Raw genomic sequence first — 20071 nt, 5'->3', positions numbered from 1 at the left:
CACTTGATAGATTGATTAAATATTTAAATTGAGGAAGGTCTTTTTTACGTTCTTTTATATATTATAGCTGACAAGGTTGTTCATAAAATCTAAAAGTGTACAAAACAAGTTTATTACGAAGATAAAAAATAGATAGATAAAACATGTTTCTAAAGCAAAGTTCGGATTACGTTTGTTTACATTAATCTTGAAATAATTTCGACTGTACTGCTGTATATATCTAAACATAATTTTGCTGAAACAGCATAATATTTAAAAACTGAATATTTTCTCAGTCCGCTCAAATTTTACCCAAAAAACATTCGGAACTCATTCAAATAAATAAGAATTTGACATTTTAAGCTAAATATTGACGTGGATTTTGAAATCCAAGTCAAAAATTGGAATTTTGTTCCTTCCAGCCTAATTAGGCTACAATTTCTGGCTTAATTAAGCCATCGTATCCAAGTTAGGCCAGAATCGGCGAACATAGCCTAATTTGCAATAGTTCCTGACTGATAAAATAGTCTGATTACCTGATTACATTTTTTGTCATGTAGACCAACCCGTAGATAAAGTACCACGAGTGTGTCTCGATAAGTAAACAATATCCGACTTATTTTGAAAGCTTTTAACTGGGAAGGTGAGGCAAAAATGTAAACACGGAAATTGGAAAGTGCTCAGTTCCTGCCTCAGTTCTGTCCTGAAGTCAGCCTGTCTGTTGTCTGTCCCAAGTTCAAGTTATTTTGATTCAAGTTAATAGAAGCACAAGTTGTTTGGTTGATTTTAAAATGTCAAACAACATAGAGATTCCAAAATATGTTCGATTCATGATGGGAGGAGGTGCTGGAATGGCAGCTACCTGCGTTGTTCAACCGCTTGACTTGGTCAAAACAAGAATGCAGATGAGTGGAATTGGTGGAGGTGCAAGAGAACACAAAACTGCATTCCACGCTCTTATCAATATTGCTAGGAGTGAAGGACCTATTTCACTTTATAATGGACTCTCAGCCGGTTTATTAAGACAAGCAACATACACAACAACACGGTTAGGAATTTACACAACATTGATGGATTCATTCAAAAAACCAGGAGAGAATGTTAGTTTTTTACAGAAGTGTGCTTTTGGTATGATTGCAGGAGGAACTGGAGCTTTTGTTGGGACTCCAGCTGAATTGGCGTTGATCAGAATGACCTCAGATGGTCGACTTCCTAAAAATGAGCAGAGAGGCTACAAAAATGTATTTGATGCTCTTTTCCGTGTCGTGAAGGAGGAAGGAGTTTTAACGCTCTGGAGAGGATGTTTACCAACAATTACAAGGGCCATTTTTGTAAATGCTGCTCAACTTGCAACTTATTCTCAAGTGAAACAATATTTGCTGACTCTGAAGTATTTTGATGATAATGTTTTTTGTCATTTTTGCGCAAGTATGGTGAGTGGTCTTGCCACAACGTGGGCATCACTTCCACCAGATATCGTGAAGACCAGAATCCAAAGCATGAAATATATCGATGGGAAACCAGAGTACAAAGGTGGACTAGATGTTTTGACAAAAGTTGTTCGCAACGAGGGAGTTTTTGCATTGTGGAAAGGATTCACCCCATGTTATCTACGAATCGGTCCCCATACTGTTCTAACCTTCATAATTTTGGAACAATTTCAAAATATTGCAAAAAAACGTTATGCTTCTTAAAAAAATTACAAACTTTTAAAAGTGAAACTGTATTTTTAGGTAGATTGAACAGTCACAACTGATTAGTATATTTTCTTATATTCCTATTTTCTGGCATGTTTTTTTTTGTTTAAAAAAAGGGAGTCCAAAACACAAAGATGTTTCAAGAAATTCATGTCTCTTTGTTGTATTTATAATGCATTTATTAGGTTATAAAAGATGTAAAACGTAACAAATTAAATGTACAAAAGTCTCTTCCTAAAAACTAAAACATTTAAAACAGTATTTATTTTGTTCTTTAAAACATTTTTCTAATTGTTTTGTTTTGTTTTTTTAGCTTTAATTTTTTAGAAAAAGAAAGTAGAATTACTGATAATGACAATGATAATGACATTTGATTCTTTGATACTACTATTTGTTTTTGAACAAAAAAATATGAGCTTCAAAATTTCTTAGGTATAGTACAGTAGAAAATAATGGTAGAAGAGTTTTTTGGTCTGGCCGTTACAATCTCAACAGTGAATTTTTCCTTTTACTTAAGTGTTTTGTTGATCTTTAAACAGTCATATGATATCATCTTTCAGCTTTAAAAAAGACTCATCATCCCTCATCAATTTTCTGTCACATTTTGAGGAAGTTTGATTTACATGCTTTTGGACACGTGGCATCTTTAAGTATTGATGAGGGGATAAATTTTCGTGTACAAGAGGTGTCAGATCACTTCTATGTTTAGGAAAATTTATTTTGTGTATAATATAAGCACAGATGCAGCAGATCATTTCTATGTTTAGAAAAAATGTTTGTGTATGATAATGTATTTAAAAACGACTGGACATCCATCTCCCTTGCAGGGTTCAGGGTTCCCACAGCTTTCAAAATTTCAAATTTAAGGAGAATTGAGGAGAATTAAGGAGGATTTTTCACTTTTTTGAGGAGATTTCTGTAAAAGATTTTTCATATATTTTTAAAAAAATTGAGGAGATTTTCTTTTCAAGTTAAAATGATACTTTTTGTTGTTAAAAAAGCAACACTTTACTGTTCAATAAAAAAATTGGATAATGTTTTACATCGGCATGATCCACACATGCCATAGGGGCGCGGCTCTTCCTGAAAATGACCTTTAAATAAGCACAAAAATCTTTTGAGATTGTCTCCTTTATTGTAAAAATGAGCTTTTTACGAATTAAACAAAGGAAAGGTTTACCAAAGTCTCCATCTTGGGGGAGGGCTAGGTCCTTAGAGGCCTTAGAGGGGAGCAGGGGCTCTAAGTGTAAAACTACAAAAAACTGAAAATATTTTTAAATGTAGACATGTTATAACAGCCTGAACCAATAGCGGCAATAGTCTAAATAACACCCTTAATTTTCCGAAGTGGCACCCCACCCTCAGAGTTTCTAAACTTTTACTTCGTAATTGATTTTGCTCCTTATTAAAACTCTGTTTGGGGGTCATGGCCCCCTGTCCTTACCAGAACGGCGCTGATTTCGAGATATTGAAAAGCAACGAGGAAATGGAAACATGATATTAGAGTAAAGAAATGTGCAAACGAAGCAAGCAAAAAAATTTGCATTTTATTCTTGAAAATCAATTTTCGAAACATCTAGAGGGCCAGCGATACTACGTTGAATGTTTTTATATTTTTGATCAAATTTAATTGAGGAGATTTGAAGAAAATATTGGAGAAATTCAAGAAAAAGTAGGAGATTTGAGGAGAATTGAGGAGACATTTGAAATTTAAGGAGAATTGAGGAGATTTGAGGAGCTGTGGGAGCCCTGCTTGTATTTTGTAGAAAGCACATCTAGCTCATCGTTACCACCTCGTTAAAATTATAGAGGAGGCAAAATCATTGTCAGCTTGTCTAAACGTGATGACTAATATTATAAAATTTTGATTTTCACATTCAAACTTTGATCAGTTTGCGAAAGCAGCCGGCGAGGCGACCTTTTTTTCCGATGTGTTCTGAGAGCATGTTTCAGCTAGAAATTTTGATCTGTTCTGATCTGATCTTCGAAAATTAATCAGCCAGAAATGATGATGAGTTCTGATGAAACAGGAGTATAATCAATGTCATCTACCGTGTCCTTGTTGTCTAGGTAACCCGCAGTGATTTTTTACGTCTTGATGACGATGAAAATCTTCCATGAGAATAGGTCCGACAGGGTCCCAAATATACCAAACATTCATATCTGACAGGGTCCACTTTTCAAACTCCAGCGGCATGTCTCCGTCGGCCGTCAATGTCAGTGCCCCCCCCGGATCTACGTGTAGGTGTAGCTAAATCACGTGGTGATTGAATGGTCGAATAATTACAATAAAATAACAGAGAATCTGATAGTCGTCACCTTACAAATGATAGGAAAAAAGTTAACCACTGTATAAAGTTTTCCAATTTCCAGAGAAACCATAAGTACCATAAGCTTTACGGACGGTATGGACCAGCTTCTAAGATCGAATAAAAAACACCTGCAAATAAGGTGACTGTGGTGCAGTCTCCTCCACGGCACTCAATGACGACTATGACCAGACTCTCTCTGTAAATTTATTGTAACACAAGGCGCCTCTACATGTGTTGTAATTTAAGGTCCTGTCCTCATGGAAGATTTTTCATCATTAACAAGACGTAAAAAATCACTGGTGGAGGAGAGCACTTTTTTCCAGTTTCTTCATATTTGTTGTGAGAATGTCGATATTATTATTGTTGTGAGAATTTTGATATTGTTGTGGGAAGTTTGATATTGTTGTGAGAATTTTGATATTGTTGTGAGAATATTGATATTGTTGTGAAATATTGAAATATTGTTGCGAGTGATTAATATTGTTGTGTGAAATTGTTGTCCTTGTGGCCGCTTAGGGCTTCCGTAAACCCTAGAAAGCTTCAGAACCCAGAACACATCTTTTGTGGAGCAAAACAAATATCTTACAAGTTTATCTTGGCAAACTGTTTTTCCGAGATTTTATAACACATCAAACCATATAGTAATGATAAGTTTAGGGAAAACAATAGTGCGATAAAGGTTTCCTAGAAATCAGAACACATCATTTGTATAAAAAATTGAATGGTCATCATTTGGTCTCCTAGAAGATAAGAACACATATTTCTAAAAAATATCTTCGGCGGCTGCTTCTGAGTTTGGATCTTTTAAACCAACTTAGTCTCGTAAAAAAAGTTTCTATATCGAAAATTTAGACAGTGTTTTTTTTTTTTAATTTCTTCGATTCAACCCCAAGGATTGCCCCAAATTCGCCATATTTAATGACGTCATCAGCTGCCAGTTTAAATATTTGCCTTTTCAAACAAAGCTCAAAAGATGGCATGATTTGATCGTTAGTAGGTTTTGATGGCAAGACAATATGTTTGGGTTTTAAGATCAAGAGAAGACGCCCGGAAATTTCAACTCCAAAGAAAGAAGATTTTTGCTCGGGCGTGAAAGACTTTTGGATTTAAAGGCTTTGATTCGATCGATCGAATCAATTATTTATTGTTTGTTTTTTCCGAACACCTTAGAGGCAATCTCAATAGTTAAATACTCGATCATAAACACTATCATCGAGTGGACGATATTCCGTTTCTCTCGGTACCGTCAAATTATCCAAATCATTTTTCAAAACAAATTCGTGTTGCTCCTTCACGAAATCAGTCACATCTTTAATTTCCAAGATCCATTCCTCATTAAATTGTTTTCTAATGTTCGCTTTCAAACCAAGCTGGATTGCCCGACGTAGCACTTTTTCGCCGTATGGGTCGTGATCAGGGTCCCATTGCAAGCGGACTTGAATATCATCCTTTTCAACACCTTCGTGTTTTTCCAGTTTTCCTGTATAAGCATTCCGCAAAATCTCCTCAAATCCGTCCAATTTAACAAAAATAGCTAAAATACGTTCTTGATTTGGTTTAGTGGCCCACCCGGATCGATACATCATCCACAAGAAATTAGTTTTGATCCAAGACATTCGATCCGGGTCCGGGTTGTACTCTGCACCTCCAAAACGTTGATGCTCAACAGCATACTCCGCTAACGATGGTTTAAACGCCTGGTAAACTATGACATAATCTTTCGTATGCTGCGCCAATATATGGCGACCTTCTTGTGGCCATACTTTCCTTTGTGTGATGTATTTTTCGAACTCGATTTCCATTATTATTGAATGAAAGCCTCGTTTAAAACCACCGAGTAAAGATTGATAAAGACCAAATGGTCTGATAATTTTAGTGACGCTTGAAGTAATAATTTTGACTTTCGTTTGTGTTATTTTTTACTTTTTTTGGGCTGAAAATAAAAGAGTATAATATGAAACATCAAATTAAGACATTATAATTCAGTTATTGAAATCCACACTTGAATCGAGAAAAGCTACCATTATTTTATCCAGTGGGCCTTTGGCAAACTCGTATCCAGTCACTTAGCCCGCTTTTTGATAATTATGATAGAGCGCTCACGCCCATCAGTAAAATCAAAAAATGGTACAAGTGGCCCTGGGTACGAGATTGGTTTTTGGTCAAAATGCACATCAAAGTCTTTCAAAGGGACATCAACAATGTTAGTAGAAAAAGCTATTTTAGATATAAGTTCTGCTCTACATGCATGCATTACACCAGACATCGAAATCTAATCTTTGCAATTTCAGCAATGTTAAAAAAGCGACATTTTATGAAATACACAGTGTCCTGGTGATGACGCTATGATGTAGATCATGACGTAATCTATCTTTGAATAAAAAGCATAAAGTTTTTTTAAATCGTACCAATCAGAATCAACCGCTATACCTCCATCCTTAGTTGTAGCTGATGAATTGATCAGTAAAACATTATATGTTTAAGTTAGGTCAAAGACCGTTTTTTTCTTAAAATAAATATATCATTAATACATAATAATTTCGAATAAAAATTTTCTTTGTAAACAGGTATAATGAGGACATCCGAAAAAAAAACCCGGAATTCGATCAATATTTTCTAATAGTGGTGAATTCCAGCTTCTTTGGTTTTTACCGAAAGGAAAAATGACGCCATTTTAACCAACGCATATCAATGATAGAAAGCTAACCTTCAAGATTTGTCTCACCATAACGATACTACTTTGCAATTCAATAAAAGTAGATCTTTAAACGAGAGCCTGATTTCCAGCACTAGAAACATGAATAGCGAGTTTATGTATTTGCACTTTTCAGGACGGTAAAGTGACTGAAGCGATTTTGAAAAACCCGCAGTTCTGACCCGCAAATATGCTGATTTACCGTCGTCCTCAGTTGGTCATGATCTAGCCAAATTAGAACCTTACCGTCTCCGTCGCTGAAAAACACACATACATAAACTCGGTATAGTGTCCGGGGGAAACGAAAAATCTACAAAATTTGACTTATACGGGGGGAGGTTAACTTGCTCTGTTTGGGAGTGATTTTGAATGACCAAGGGGTCAACTGATGCTTGTCTGAGGATTAAACCTGCTGTCCTAGGGTCAAAAGTCACAATGCCGGGGGAGGGGGCGGGGTTAATATCCAAAAAATGTTAATCTTCCACCCTCTATATTAATTTTTTTTTCTGGAAAAGCCCAATGCCGAAAAATCAATCAACCATGTACAAATCCAGAGCCCTCTTGGTAAGAAATTCTAAAAACTTGAAATAACATGTCGTTTCTTACCAGCGAATACTAGATTCTCCTATAAAAAGGTTTCTTCATCTCACATAACCGTGTCCAACAATGTTAATATGCCGATATATCGTGCTTTAAGAAGCAATAAAACAACAACACACGTCCCAGAGAACAGCATTTAAGATCTTCCATCCATACTTCGCAATCTTGGCATAATCACATATATTGGCCTTTTCCAGAAAAAAACGCTCATTATTGACGGAAGATATCTTGTCCGGGGATATCGAAAGTATTCTGAAAACTGCCATGTTCATGGGGGTGAATTTCAAATGTCAAATGTGGTAATTCTCAAGTGGCCATGGGGTCAACTTGATGCTCGCCCAGGAGTATAATACATGTCCATGGTGTGAAAAATCGAAGCTTCCAGGGTGGGTCATTAGAACAATGAACGGATTTTCTGGAAGAGCCCGATGGAGTGTAGCCATGCTTTAACGTAGACTAGAGCTGATGGAAGTGTTCTAAACGTATCTTTCCGTTACGATTTACGATGATCATAGTCTGGTCCACTTCCAGAAATATTTCCAACGATTCATCTCTCACTATTATAATCGTATATAAAAAACCATCTCCACTACAATATCTCGGATCTTAATGTTGACCTAAAGGCCTTCGAAAACCGAATCGTTTAATATAGTCCAAGAGAAAGTCTTTTGTTACAGGCTTCTTGATACTTTCGCATACACCTGAAAAGAAAGTGAAAGTGAAAGTGATTGGTTTATCATTTGTTACTCTTTTGTGCTTAAATGAAGGGCTGAGTGAAATAAGCAGAGTCCAATTTTCCTAGGGAAATCAGGGCCATAAGCGGGATTGGTTGAATAAAAATGTTCTGGGTGGAAAATTTGAAAAAAAGGCTAACATTTTTCCAAAAATTAATAAGTTGGGGGGGGGGGTTGGAATAAGAATGTCCTGGGTGGAAAATTTTCGAAAAATTAACTAGCGGGGAGACGCTTATTAGGTACTCGAGAGTACTTGCAAATCAGTTTGAAACAGGACTATTTTAAGGCATTTGCGGGTGTCAAAATCAAAATTTTTCCCCTTGGTGTAAACCATGATTGCCTCTCCCGAGTCACTATATCTCTGGCCCCTCCATTATCCAAAATCTGGCTTTAGCTCTGAAAATAAAGGTTTGGCAATTTCATGTAAAACTTTCATGTAAAAGGTGGACGAAAATATAAATGTGAAAACGACTAAGATTACAGAATTTTTAGATACTGACTTGTTGCGGTTTTGAAGGCATTAGGAAAACTTTTATCTTCACGTAACCTCAAGAATTTCCATTGATTTTTATCCCAAGTACATTCAATGATTCGTTTGTCGTAATGTTTCAACTCTGCCGTCACCTAAATGGTATAAGCGAGTTAGTTTATGTAGGATGTGTTTTTCGGTGATGGAGACGGTTGGTTTTTTGTCTTGTTTGGATCCTGATTAGCGGTGAATCAGGGTTGTTCCAAACCCTTTCAGTCACTTCTCTATCCTCAAATGATCTCGCGTTAATGTGGAGTGGGGGTCTGGAATTCCCGAGTTATTTTAAAAGTGACGTCATAATTTCAGTTTTGTGACGTCATTATGATGTCATCACAAAAATGATAACTCGAACAGTTAAAAGCACGAAAAAAAACCGAGTTAAAAAAACAAAATAACTCGAAAAGTTAAAAGCTAAAAAAAACTCGAGTTATCACTTCTAACTCGGGAATTCCAGGCTCCTGTGGAGTGTAAATCGTAATGTAAAGTGTAAAAATCAATAAGTCTAGCCCCTCTCCAAAGAAATCTAACCTTCGGGGAAAAATCAGAATAAAGCTCCCAAAATTCCAAAATCTTCGATCTTCCCTCGATTTAGTGAAAACTTTCAAACATAAGCGAGTTTATGTATTTGCACTTTTGAGGGCGGTGGAGTCGATTGATTGAAGCGATTTGGAAAAAACCCGTAGTTCTGACTCGCAAAATCGAGTACGGTAAGAGTGCTGTTTTATAGTCGTCCTCAGACAGTCAGGATCTAGACAAATTAGAAGCTTACCGTTTCCGTTGCAGGAAAATACAGATACATAAACTAGCTACAGAATTGATTGATAACAGAAGGGTACTAGGATTATAGTCATTTTTGTTCAAAAAACGAAATAAAACTCCGAAATGTAATCATACATTCAGGAAACGCTAAATGGCTTTAAATACTAAATACTTACCTTGATTTGCGAGAATGGTTGATCGTACCCTTGAACGAAAAGCGCTCCCATTCTTTCCGCTAGACACCTGAAAAAAGAAAAGAAAAAAAAATTGGTTAACATCTTACAAATGATTATAGCTGGTTTCATTTTATTTTATTTCAATTTTTACAGTCCAGTCTTCAAGCCTGAAACGCTTAAGCTTTTTTTGGGTTATGGAGTCAGAGTTGTAGTGGCAGAGAGCTATTATTATAAGGGCTTGCGAGTTAAGGGGACAAGAGGACAAGAAATCATGCGCCGAGGACAGATTAGTGTTAAACAGATTAAGTTTCTAGAGAGTCTTCGGTAACCCCAACACGAATCCGTTAGTGGATGCAAGCAGCCTAACTTTCGAATAGTTAGCCATTAGTACGGTACGATAATAACTCCGTGAAATATTAAGCACTGCGTCGTCCATCAAGAGGACAACATCGCGATAGAGAGTGAATTACAGAACGTAGTAACGATTGAGACCACAGATTTATAAAGCCCGAAGTGCTAGATGGCTGGCTTTGACTGAAAAGTGTGCCGTTTCTCGATAGGAAATCCTACCGGACATTACAATAGAATTCCAGCGCTTGACCAATCAGAAGCTTCACGGATTTTCTAAAATAATAGCAACAATACTTTTTGCAATATTCATTTTTCTTGCTTGGAAAAGCGCCATTTAGCCCTTCGAATTTTACATAAACCTTTGATCGAGACCTACCCTTCTCTTTTTACGGTGATGATATTTAACAAAAAATCGACAGAGTTCAGTTCGTGAGGTTTCCACTTTAAAACAAATGGACATTGACCAGGTACGTACGGCTGAAAAGTGTAGAAAATAACAGTTTTAAAGGTTTTGTTTTTTAAATAAGCGTGGTATCGTTTACTTAATTATCCTTTTTGATTTACAAGCTTTTTCGCATTGAATTGATACGGATGTGGAGCAAGATTGGTCAGAAAGAGGAAAAGAAAAACATTTTTTCGCTTAGATTAGCCTAATATAAAACTAGGCAGACACTGTCCTGATAAGAAATTTGTGTCTGATATGAAACGGGACTCAAGCAAAAATAAAATCTTTTAGACAAATTGAAGTGGTCAAAGCAAGGTTCTTTTGTCTGCGACGGAAATTTAAAATGGATTTTACACAGGAAATAAGCACATGTTTTTGAAACTTGTGAATGATGCAGAACTTTGAGACAGAAAAGCAAGCCTCTTTATACTTAAATATATATACTTCGCTGAGACGAAAGAACTTTTAACAGTGAAGTTTATGAATAAGATCGGTTATTTTTTTAGGTTTAAAAAAATTATATTACGACAGGAGGCGAAATCAAAAAAAATCAAAATAGTATTTAATTTCCACGACGGAACTTCGGTAGCCGTTTGAGAAAACCAAATGGGTTAAAAAGTGTTACATGTTTTTTTCAATAAGCATAACGTTTGTAAGCATATGCAGCCTCAATTTTTGGTACCTAAACAATAGCTCTATTGTCTAAGAACAATAGAATGCTATACATAATGCGAGCCTGATATAGGGGAAGACTATTAGTTACACGGTCTTCTCGAGGTGGGATACGGGATATACAGGGTCAGTAAAACCGTATTGGTGGCAGGGCTTGCCGAGTCCCAATACGGTTTTACTGATCCCTGTATATTCCGTATCCCACCTCGAGACGACCGTGCAACGGATTTATCCCGTTGAAGTCCCTTCATCTTTTCCAAAAGCACGAACAAAATTCAGAACTATCCATCAAGTAGATACTTACATCAAAGAGCTACAAAGTAAATCAAACAGTGAAAGTGGGATCCATGAAAGTTGCATTTTATAACATCGCAATTAAAAGTCGTGCTGTATCCATACAAACTCAAGAAAAGTAAAAATCAAAATAACTTTGAAGATTTTCTGTTTGTTGACTTTCTCAACCCCGACCATTTCAATTTCGATTTCAATTATTTTCAAAACAAAACATTCGAATTTTGATCAAAACATTCGAAAGCACATTCGTCAATATGCAATGTCTTCTTTTTTTTCTCAATCGAACGTGAGGGAGACAGATACGGTATATATCCCACCTCCACGTGATGTCTTTTGACCAATGAAATCGTTAGAATCTTACTGATGCGGGATAAACTTTCTTATAAAAAAAGGTACTATAAAAGATGCAAACTGGTAATCTAAATTTCGGGTAAGAAAGATCATTGTTAAACTGCCGTAAAGGTATTTCGAGAAAACCCAAATCTTAAGAAATTAGTCTGTTTGTATGGAAAAGAGGTTACGTACATCAAGAAGAGGTTGGAAGATCAAACCGTCGGTTTCATGCGGCATCTTCGGCATAATTTCGTCCATTAACTGAAATTAAAGATATAGAACATTTAATACAAAATGTAATCGAACATGACGTGCTCAGCATAGAAAGAAATTTTGGCGAGAATGGACGTTTTTTCACAGGGAATTTAATTTGGTGGATAAGGATGTTTTGGCGAAAAGCCAATAAAACCTTTTTTGAAGGCCCGAAATAGCACAAATTTGAGGGTTGAATAAAATTATTCGAATTTGGCGGGTGGTCGAAAAGATTAATTTTGGCGTTAATTTAATTTGACTTGACGAATTTCGGTTAAATTCGCCAAAATTTCTTCTTAATTGTCTAACAGGTTTTATTCTTGGATTTGGACGTATCCTTACCACATTAGACAAATTTCGACGTTAAATGACAAAATCTTAGTGTAAATTTTTCTCAAGCATCACAGAAACAAAACCCTGAACTCTAACCTTTTGGGCACCTTCTACAGCATGGAAAGCTTTCTTACGAATACCGAACGGCTCACTGGATTTGTCAACACGACCTGATTGAACCTAAAAACACCGTAGGGTAAAAAGTAAGTATATTCATCTTGTGGCTGTTGGTGGAGCTAGGAGTGAGAAAGTCTATCGCCTTTTCTATTTGCGCTAGACCTGGGAAGTTGAATGCTGAGGTGGAGCGTCACACCTACTCTAGACTCCCAGTAACTTACCGCCTAGAACAGATTACCCAGTCTAGCTATCCATTCGCTGAGTTGGCGATGACCCGGGATCGAACCCACAACCCTTGGATTGTAAGGCGAATGTTCTACCGGCTGAGCTACCCAGTCACTACCGAATGAACATGATTCCGAATGAAATATAATATTATTTCACTTGGTTGAGACAGGAGTGTTCTTAATTTGGGTATTTATCCTAAAACTAATTACTTCAAGATCTAAAGTTACGGCATTTCGGCATTCGAAAATGGGTAAACGACCTTTCATAGACGTTTTTTATAAGAGCAAACTATGTAAGAACATAAGGCTTCGATGGTTGAAATATTAAGAATAAGTTAGGAATATTTTAAGGTTTCGCGGACTCTAAGACGGCCAATTTCTTAAGAAAATGGACAAAAATACGCACAAAATGGTGAAGATTAGAACATTTCAAGAACATTTCAAAACTCAAAAAGTTGAGACATCCAAAGGCTTCAAAAATTGAATGTTCTTATAAAAAGTGTGTAATTAAATAGTTGAATGAAAAATCATACACCGATGGCTCTTGGCTTGATGATTTCTTTATCGATGCATAGCAATCTTCGATCCAAATCTGTGTGTCCAACATCTTGTCCCTGAATTACAAAGTTCAAAGTGTTGATCAACTAAAGAGTTTTCTTCTCTGCACAATTATATTCGTATGGGCCACATATATCAAATTCCTTTACATACAAAATAGGCTAACAGCTCAAGGTTTCTCCTAGGTGTGTCCGTTTTGAAGTTGAGACTATTCCAACATGTTGTTTTCTAATTTATCTTAGATTTTCGAACGTTTTTATTTCAAAACATTCGAATCTGTTGAATTTTATGTTGACGACCAGAATTGAAAACAAGATGACGGACTAGTCAGCTCTAAAACTGGACACGCTTCTTTTTATATGGGAAACCTGATCCAGTCCAGTAGTTAGAGAGCAGTCGTATAGGTGATCAAGAGCTGTTCATATGAAAAAAGAGATTACGTAATGAATATCACCAAATCTTACAGCAGAAAGTAAAGTTGGCCGACTGGTACCTCGAATTTGATGATGTCATATATTAAATATCTTGGATGTAGTTTTCCTTTTTCATCTTTGTCCATAACAAGTTCCTGAAAACAACAAATAAAGCTTAAACCTCCAGACCGTTTTAAATTAATGTGGTGCACTTGAAAAAGAGAGTTTTCAAATTGACTAAGTAACGTAACTATGGAAGCAAATGTTAGGTCTTCGTAAGGGATTGCCTCTATTGAAAAACCCTTATCAAGAAGGCGGAATATGTATTTTTGTTACCAGTTATTACTGCGGATGACCATCAGTACTGCAAATAGCGGCTGGTGACCGGTAATTACCGGTCATTCTCGTAGTTTTTATCGGTCATTCCGAAGCTTACTTTTTTAACTTTGCCTGGTTAAAATTTGAAGGCTATAAAGGCTTCGCTAATTTTTAATCATGTTAATTACATTTCTTTTGTTCCTTTTTTAAATCAAAATGGGTGTTTACTGTAGTTAAGCCTATCTTAGGATCATTTCAGATTTCAAGATTTTGCAAGGGGGTTCTGCCGCCCTAGAACCCCTGCTTTGGGCCTAATAGCCCTGTTCAAATTATTTTCAATACGCTCCCAAAACTACCTGCCAATTGAAATTGGAGCACTGACCATCCTTCATAACGATGGTAAATCAAGCAATTTAAGGAAGAAGGAATCATAAGCTCTAAAAGACGGAAAAAGACTAACACCATAATCGATCTTCTTCGCTACAAGAATCCTTTCATTTTCGCACCTTTCATTCTCAAAGTATCCCAGTGGCCCATGCGACTGTTTAAGAAAAGAAACAAAGAAAAAGACTCACTCCATCAACCAGTGTATCAAAGATATGTTCTTCTGGTTGTTTACGTCTCGGGAAAAAGAATTTATCCGAAAGAAACACACTGTTATCACGATCAAGAAAATAAACTTCTCCTTCCTTTACAATCAGCATCATGTACCTATAATGCAGAAAATAAGTTCAGGCTAGAGTGAACGCTCGGTCTAAGGAGCGATGGCGGAGTGGTCAAGGCGTCTGTGGTTCAAACTAGGGGTTCGCAGTTCGAATCCCCGCTCTATCCAATTTCAAGTTAAGTTAAGATAACCGAGTCAGCTGGCCATGGACCCGATGAAAGAAAACATTCGAAAAACTGCTTAAAAGTCATAGATTACTGCGCTATCGAATATCGACTCTAACTAACAAGTACAGCGAGCATAAAGTTCAAAAAGGATAAACTCTTGGATGGTAAATGAAGCTACTTGTTTTCCGTCCGAAACGCGTGACTCGCGTGGTTTTTACACAAACGCCGAATTTAAATAAAATTTATTGCAAAATTTGGAAAAGTTTACCGCTTAAGTAAATAAAGGGCTAGATTCAATCTGTCGTCCCAAGGTGAGGCGCAATCTTAAGTTTCAAATAGAAGATACCTCTCTAGACCTTCATGCTTTAAACCAAATGGGGCAAACATCACCTGAATGAATTAAGCTCTAGTCTCGTGAAACATAGGTGTACCATAATGAGCCGAAATAGGTACTACAATCAGTGCCATATATTGGCAATTTTACCCTTTTTCAAAAATTGAAGTTCGAGCGAGAATGTCAATTTCGGGCTTTCAACTTGATTTCATCGATTTTTTCGATCTGGGAGGGATTTAAGGGTTTCTAGGCTATATTTCAAGCCCTACTGGACCATCTTAAGTCTAGCGTTAAAACTCAGAGTTAAAACTCTATCCTTCCAACCTAATTTAGAGCGCTTCCAAATTGTTTGTGGTTATAAAATTTCGAGGGGAATTTCCCTTTGTGCCAAGTATTTTGTCACTGATTGTAGTCGGATCTGATCTACTGAGACAGGGGTGTTCGATCAAGAGACAGGGTTGTAATATCACGTGGTAGGTCTAGTTTAAGAACAAGTATGCACTTTACTATTATAGCGACAGGGATGAACTATGATACATAATGTAAGACGACTAACTTAGATGTAGTAGAAAAAACAATATTATCATAGTAGTATAATTAGTATTATCATAGAACACGAATTATAAACGACTCCAGCAAAAGAGTACAAGTATACCTTGTACCGTCGGCTTTCCATGTTACTCTGTAAGGCTTTTGTTGTATAAAATCTACATTTTTTCTATCCATCGACACAGGTTGACTTCCTCCAAAGTTGCCTCTAAAAGTACACAAAGATTTTGAAAGACAGTTCTTCATTAGAAGAAGGAAACCAGCTTCAAGTATCTACATCTCGTCATCGGTCGCTAAAAACTTATTGATATGGCGAATGTGATGATCTGAACTGGTTGTTCAGTCAAAACAATACAAAATGCGTTGTTTTTCTTGTTCTAATGTTCATGTATTGTTTACGTATGAGATTGACGTTTGATTTTGGTGCTATTGTTGTCTTTTCAGCCAATCACCGCGCTAAAAAGCTCATTTAATTTTCATCTTAAATCTTGAAGAAAAAAGATCAAAGCGTTGCGCCAACCTGGGCTGATTCTTTTACGGAGCCATGGCCTTTAGAGTGAATACGTGTCATGCGCGGAATATCAGAATCTGCTCGGAGATTAATATTAGTTTCTTTTGCTAGTTATGTATGTATAATAGTACAAAGTGTACTTGGCTCGAAACTTGATTTTTTTAACATATTATTCTTTAAAGCCGGAAGAAATTACTAGTGAAGTGTATTTTCATTTGAAGCATTGAAGTTTTGTTCGAAAGTGATTCTGAAGACAAAGTATTTTCATTGGACAACTAGCCTTGGCTCAAGGATCATTGAAAACCCTGAAAAGTTGACGAATCATAATCAAGTTCACTTCCGAGAACCTCTGCAATATTAACGAAAACCTCTCACCTATTCCATTGTAGCATTTCATCACAAATATCTTGTATCCTCTCTGCACCTCGGGCACTCACTGTCTCCAAGGGAATATTCTCGCAAAATTTCGCGTTCTGGAAGAGAAGTATTAGTAACATTAACAGCCGATGTTATGCAAACAAAGGACCTTCTAACCACGCTCTCAGTAAGAATTGTAAGTAGCCCTTATTAGCGTCACTAATATTTACATAGACCCTGGATACAATTTCTCAACCCCGGCCAACCAAAAACTTAATAGTAGCACTACTCAATAGTGGTGCAAATGCATCAAGAGCTCTAAACAAAAATGATAATAAAGATTATAAGCAAATCATATTAAATTTCTTTCTGGAGACGGAACGTTTTAAATATAGAGATTCGTTGTGACATTCTACAACTTACATCAGTAAACATTTAAAAAACTCTTTCCTATAATAATAATTTATAAAAAAGATTACCTCATTATACGGCCTTCGTTTCATTTTCTTAGGTTGCCGCCCTTCATTCCCGCCCGTCTCATCATCTCGTTCAACGCCATCACCCTCATCATCACTGACATTCTGATCTTCTTCATCGAAACACCATTCAGGTAACTCTGGTGCTTTTGGCGTGTCATTGACGTTACCATAGCGTTGGAAAAGTTCTTGCAAGTACATCTGTTTGTATATGCCGGGTGGTCGACACTGAAACAGTTTTTATGAACATTGCTTTTTAACATTTAATTTTTATGAGTTTGATATATTCTGCTAGAGCATAGAGCGATGAACTCGTTGTACATTCATCTATCCATCTGGATAACACTGTCACGATTTCGATCGCAGATTTACACCACGATGGACTGTGTTTGAAGCTGAAGCTCTTCCAGGGAAGCATGACGATAGACCATTTTAAATATCTTATTATAATCTTATTATAATAATCACTAGATAGAGCTACTCTACTACTCTGTATTTCCCAAGCAACGACCAACCAACCAATTATTTTGTTTCAGTTAGGGACGGAGTAGCTCTATCTAGTGTTTTATATAAGATATCTGTGTGATAGACTTTCCACCTTCGGTGATATGCTATTCCTGCTAACTTAGATACAAAGGAAGCAAGATTTGAAATGCTCCCCATGATAAACTTTTCTTCTCACACAATGAGTCTTAAAATAGATTTTATCGGAAGTCGTAAAAATATCAGCAATCTGATTGGTTAAAAAAAAGAGTACAATATATCTTGTATTTTACATGTACAAAATATAAATTGACGAAAAGATGTTGTTGCATTGTAGCGGTAGCTTCAATCTAACCTCACCTTGCTACAAAAAGTGCATTTTTTGGGTCACCGATAAAGCAGTTATCAGACGCAAGCTCATGTACAATACAGAAAAATCTCGAAACTCGTAAAATATTTCTTGTATTGTACTCGCAACTGGCTGATAACTATTAATTATTAACTTTTTACCTTGGCAAAATATTGTACGGCAGCATCCACACTAAAAATATGAAAAGAAGAACATTGAATTTGAATGAAGACATCAATTTGAAAATACTGCTGTTTTTCTTTTGAACAATTTCATCCAATTCAAACAATTTATCAAATAATTTAAAGTTTTACATTTATAAATCTGCTTTTTTACAAGGGCGTGGGATTTTGTAAGGAAAATACTAAAAGAAAATTACAGAGTTGACGCTTCCTAATTTGATTTTCAAGGGGATTGGATTTTTTTCAACAAATAATGGAGCGTATCGAAAATGGTAGAGCTTTGTTTGTAAGAGTTTCTTGTTGACGGTGACTTTCAATAATATCGAATAATTGAGTGTATCGAATAGTAGAATGTCGAATTAGAGACCATCAACTGTAAATAAAACAGAATTAATTCATACCTCCATTCTTCAGTCTCGCAAAGATAAGAGACAATCAGAAAGCCTGTCCTGTTGAAGCCATGAGTACAATGAACACCTTTGTAAAGAGAGAGAGAGAGGTCCATCTCAAACAAGTGCCTTGGAAAATTGAAAATCTTTCAATTCTGTTCTGTATTAAGATTGGGCTTTTTGTCATAGGAAAACATTGAATATTCCTCTGTATGACAAATGACGAATCTCAATTTCAAAGGTGAAATGCTAGTAAAATTTTAGCATTATAGCATTTCAGGGAAATTCCCAGGCCTTTTCTGCTACCGGATAGCAGTGGCAGAAACTCAATCTTTGCTTGAATTTTGAAACTTAGTCCAAATTTTTGTACATGAGCCAAGATAATCATGACAAAAATTCGATGTTCTAGGCCCTTAATTAACAGAAAAAGCCCATTCTGAGGTTAATTCTTTGTGTTTTAATAGTTCTCAACTAATTAACAGAGCATGGGTTGATTATTTTGTTCTTCGAACTGAATTCAAACTCAATCTTTAAAATAAAAACTGTAGCAGCTCAAAATCCTGAAAATTTGCCTGCATTTTTACATAAAATCTTCAGCTTCAAATAGGATTATACAGAAAAAAAACTAATACCCCTTGCCAACCCTTGATGGCTGGAAATCATGTAACCACCTGGAATTCCAGGCAATTTTTTCCGTATAATGCTGTATTTTTGTAAAAGATTTTTGTATATCACTATGGAATTCCATCACATATCAAACATCACCACTTTGGAATGGGAATGAACCTCCTTAACAGGGGGTATATGGTATATGTTTTTTCTCAAAAAGTTCAAAAATGCTCAAGTAACAGAGGAGTTTATGTATATCTCGTGTCACAGGTGAAAAATTTTGAGCCCCTTTTTCAAAAGGAGATTGCATTTTAAAATTAGTGATAGAAATCCAATCTTTACATTCTTTTTACTTCAAGTAATGGGGATAGTTTTGCATTTTTAAATTTAAAATCTTCCCTTTTAGTTAGAGTTTTAACTGTGCACATTTCTTGGTTCAAGAGTCTTCAGAAAACCTTCATAATTTTAGGGTCTCCAAAATTTCACGGATAGGAAAGAAATCAAGGACATTTCAAGGATTTCGAGAGTCTGCAGCCAATCTGATATCCCCTGCAGAATTGTTTAAAGAACTCACCGATGATTTTGTTAGGGTTCTTTTGAAAGAAGTTGTCACAAATTCGAAGGAAGATTTTTGTTTGGTCGATATTAGGTGCTTCTCCATGTCTGAATGTAAAAAAGATGGAAAATGAGTATGATAAAATTGTAATTCAGATTTGGGTGATTATGAAAGCCAACGGAGATATAAAAAGCTGCAAATTTGAGATTTCAGCAGCCCTGTGAATAGGCCATTTCACTGTCAAAATGGATCATGGATAATCAGGACTGAGTGCGGCTCCATTACGTGTATTATGGCTTTCTGTTGGCTAGACGCAATAATCTTCAAAAATTTTCAAAACATCGGACCAATAGTATAAGTCGTCATTAGCGCGCAGGGTCCTGATTACCCATTAGGCTTTGCTGAATCAGGTCCGCAGCAAAAACAAAAAGGATTTACACCAGCCTTAAGGTCAATACTCTTGAGTGTCAGCCTGAACTCGCAGGATTAACAACGTTCTCACTCAAACACAAAACATTTATCATATTGTTGATGGAAAATAAAGAGGCTTGTCTCCATTTAAAAAGAAGTATGTAACATGTGAATGTTTTCAAATTCAGAGCAAAAGGACTTGAACCTATTTTCAAATTTACAACATAATTCATTATTCAT

At 36.1% G+C, this 20071-nt stretch overlaps 3 protein-coding genes across 5 annotated transcripts in view; 1 reads left to right on the top strand and 2 right to left on the bottom strand.

Moving 5' to 3' along the window:
- The first annotated feature begins 603 nt into the window (after window positions 1–603).
- Window positions 604–2025, top strand: LOC136813873 (mitochondrial 2-oxoglutarate/malate carrier protein-like). The gene has a single exon (XM_067070370.1). It carries the CDS (start codon window positions 771–773, stop codon window positions 1671–1673), a length of 903 nt encoding a protein of 300 aa, XP_066926471.1. The 5' UTR covers window positions 604–770; the 3' UTR covers window positions 1674–2025.
- A 2580-nt stretch (window positions 2026–4605) lies between these two features.
- On the bottom strand, window positions 4606–5917 carry LOC136813874 (uncharacterized). The gene has a single exon (XM_067070371.1). It carries the CDS (start codon window positions 5788–5790, stop codon window positions 5167–5169), a length of 624 nt encoding a protein of 207 aa, XP_066926472.1. The 5' UTR covers window positions 5791–5917; the 3' UTR covers window positions 4606–5166.
- A 553-nt stretch (window positions 5918–6470) lies between these two features.
- Window positions 6471–20071, bottom strand: part of LOC136813870 (mRNA-capping enzyme-like) — a 34902-nt gene continuing 21301 nt past the window's right edge. Inside the window, exons 4-19 of one of the 3 annotated variants that reach the window (XR_010847561.1) lie at window positions 19439–19527; window positions 18268–18343; window positions 17846–17876; window positions 16856–17080; window positions 16395–16492; window positions 15615–15716; window positions 14370–14505; window positions 13557–13631; window positions 13039–13119; window positions 12258–12341; window positions 11769–11837; window positions 10209–10309; window positions 9482–9548; window positions 8518–8641; window positions 7290–7984; window positions 6471–6723 (exon numbers count right to left, since the gene is read on the bottom strand). Coding sequence is in view for 2 of the 3 variants with exons in the window: in XM_067070365.1 (XP_066926466.1) it covers window positions 7890–7984; window positions 8518–8641; window positions 9482–9548; window positions 10209–10309; window positions 11769–11837; window positions 12258–12341; window positions 13039–13119; window positions 13557–13631; window positions 14370–14505; window positions 15615–15716; window positions 16395–16492; window positions 16856–17080; window positions 17846–17876; window positions 18268–18343; window positions 19439–19527 (1453 nt within the window). In the remaining variant the exon portion in view is untranslated. Of the gene's footprint in view, window positions 7985–8517; window positions 8642–9481; window positions 9549–10208; window positions 10310–11768; window positions 11838–12257; window positions 12342–13038; window positions 13120–13556; window positions 13632–14369; window positions 14506–15614; window positions 15717–16394; window positions 16493–16855; window positions 17081–17845; window positions 17877–18267; window positions 18344–19438; window positions 19528–20071 lie in introns of all 3 variants that reach the window. The other 2 variants (XM_067070365.1, XM_067070364.1) reach the window with 2 other exon arrangements.

Source organism: Clytia hemisphaerica, unplaced genomic scaffold, assembly GCF_902728285.1.
Source record: "Clytia hemisphaerica strain Z4C2 unplaced genomic scaffold, Clytia hemisphaerica genome assembly, whole genome shotgun sequence".
NCBI classification, from domain to species: domain Eukaryota; kingdom Metazoa; phylum Cnidaria; class Hydrozoa; order Leptothecata; family Clytiidae; genus Clytia; species Clytia hemisphaerica.
This window is presented reverse-complemented; position numbering and strand designations above follow the sequence as displayed.

Coding starts and splice junctions, on each gene's coding strand:
- LOC136813873 (XM_067070370.1), top strand. CDS start 771: ATGTCAAACAACATAGAGATTCCAAAATATGTTCGATTCATGATGGGA.
- LOC136813874 (XM_067070371.1), bottom strand. CDS start 5,790: ATGGAAATCGAGTTCGAAAAATACATCACACAAAGGAAAGTATGGCCA.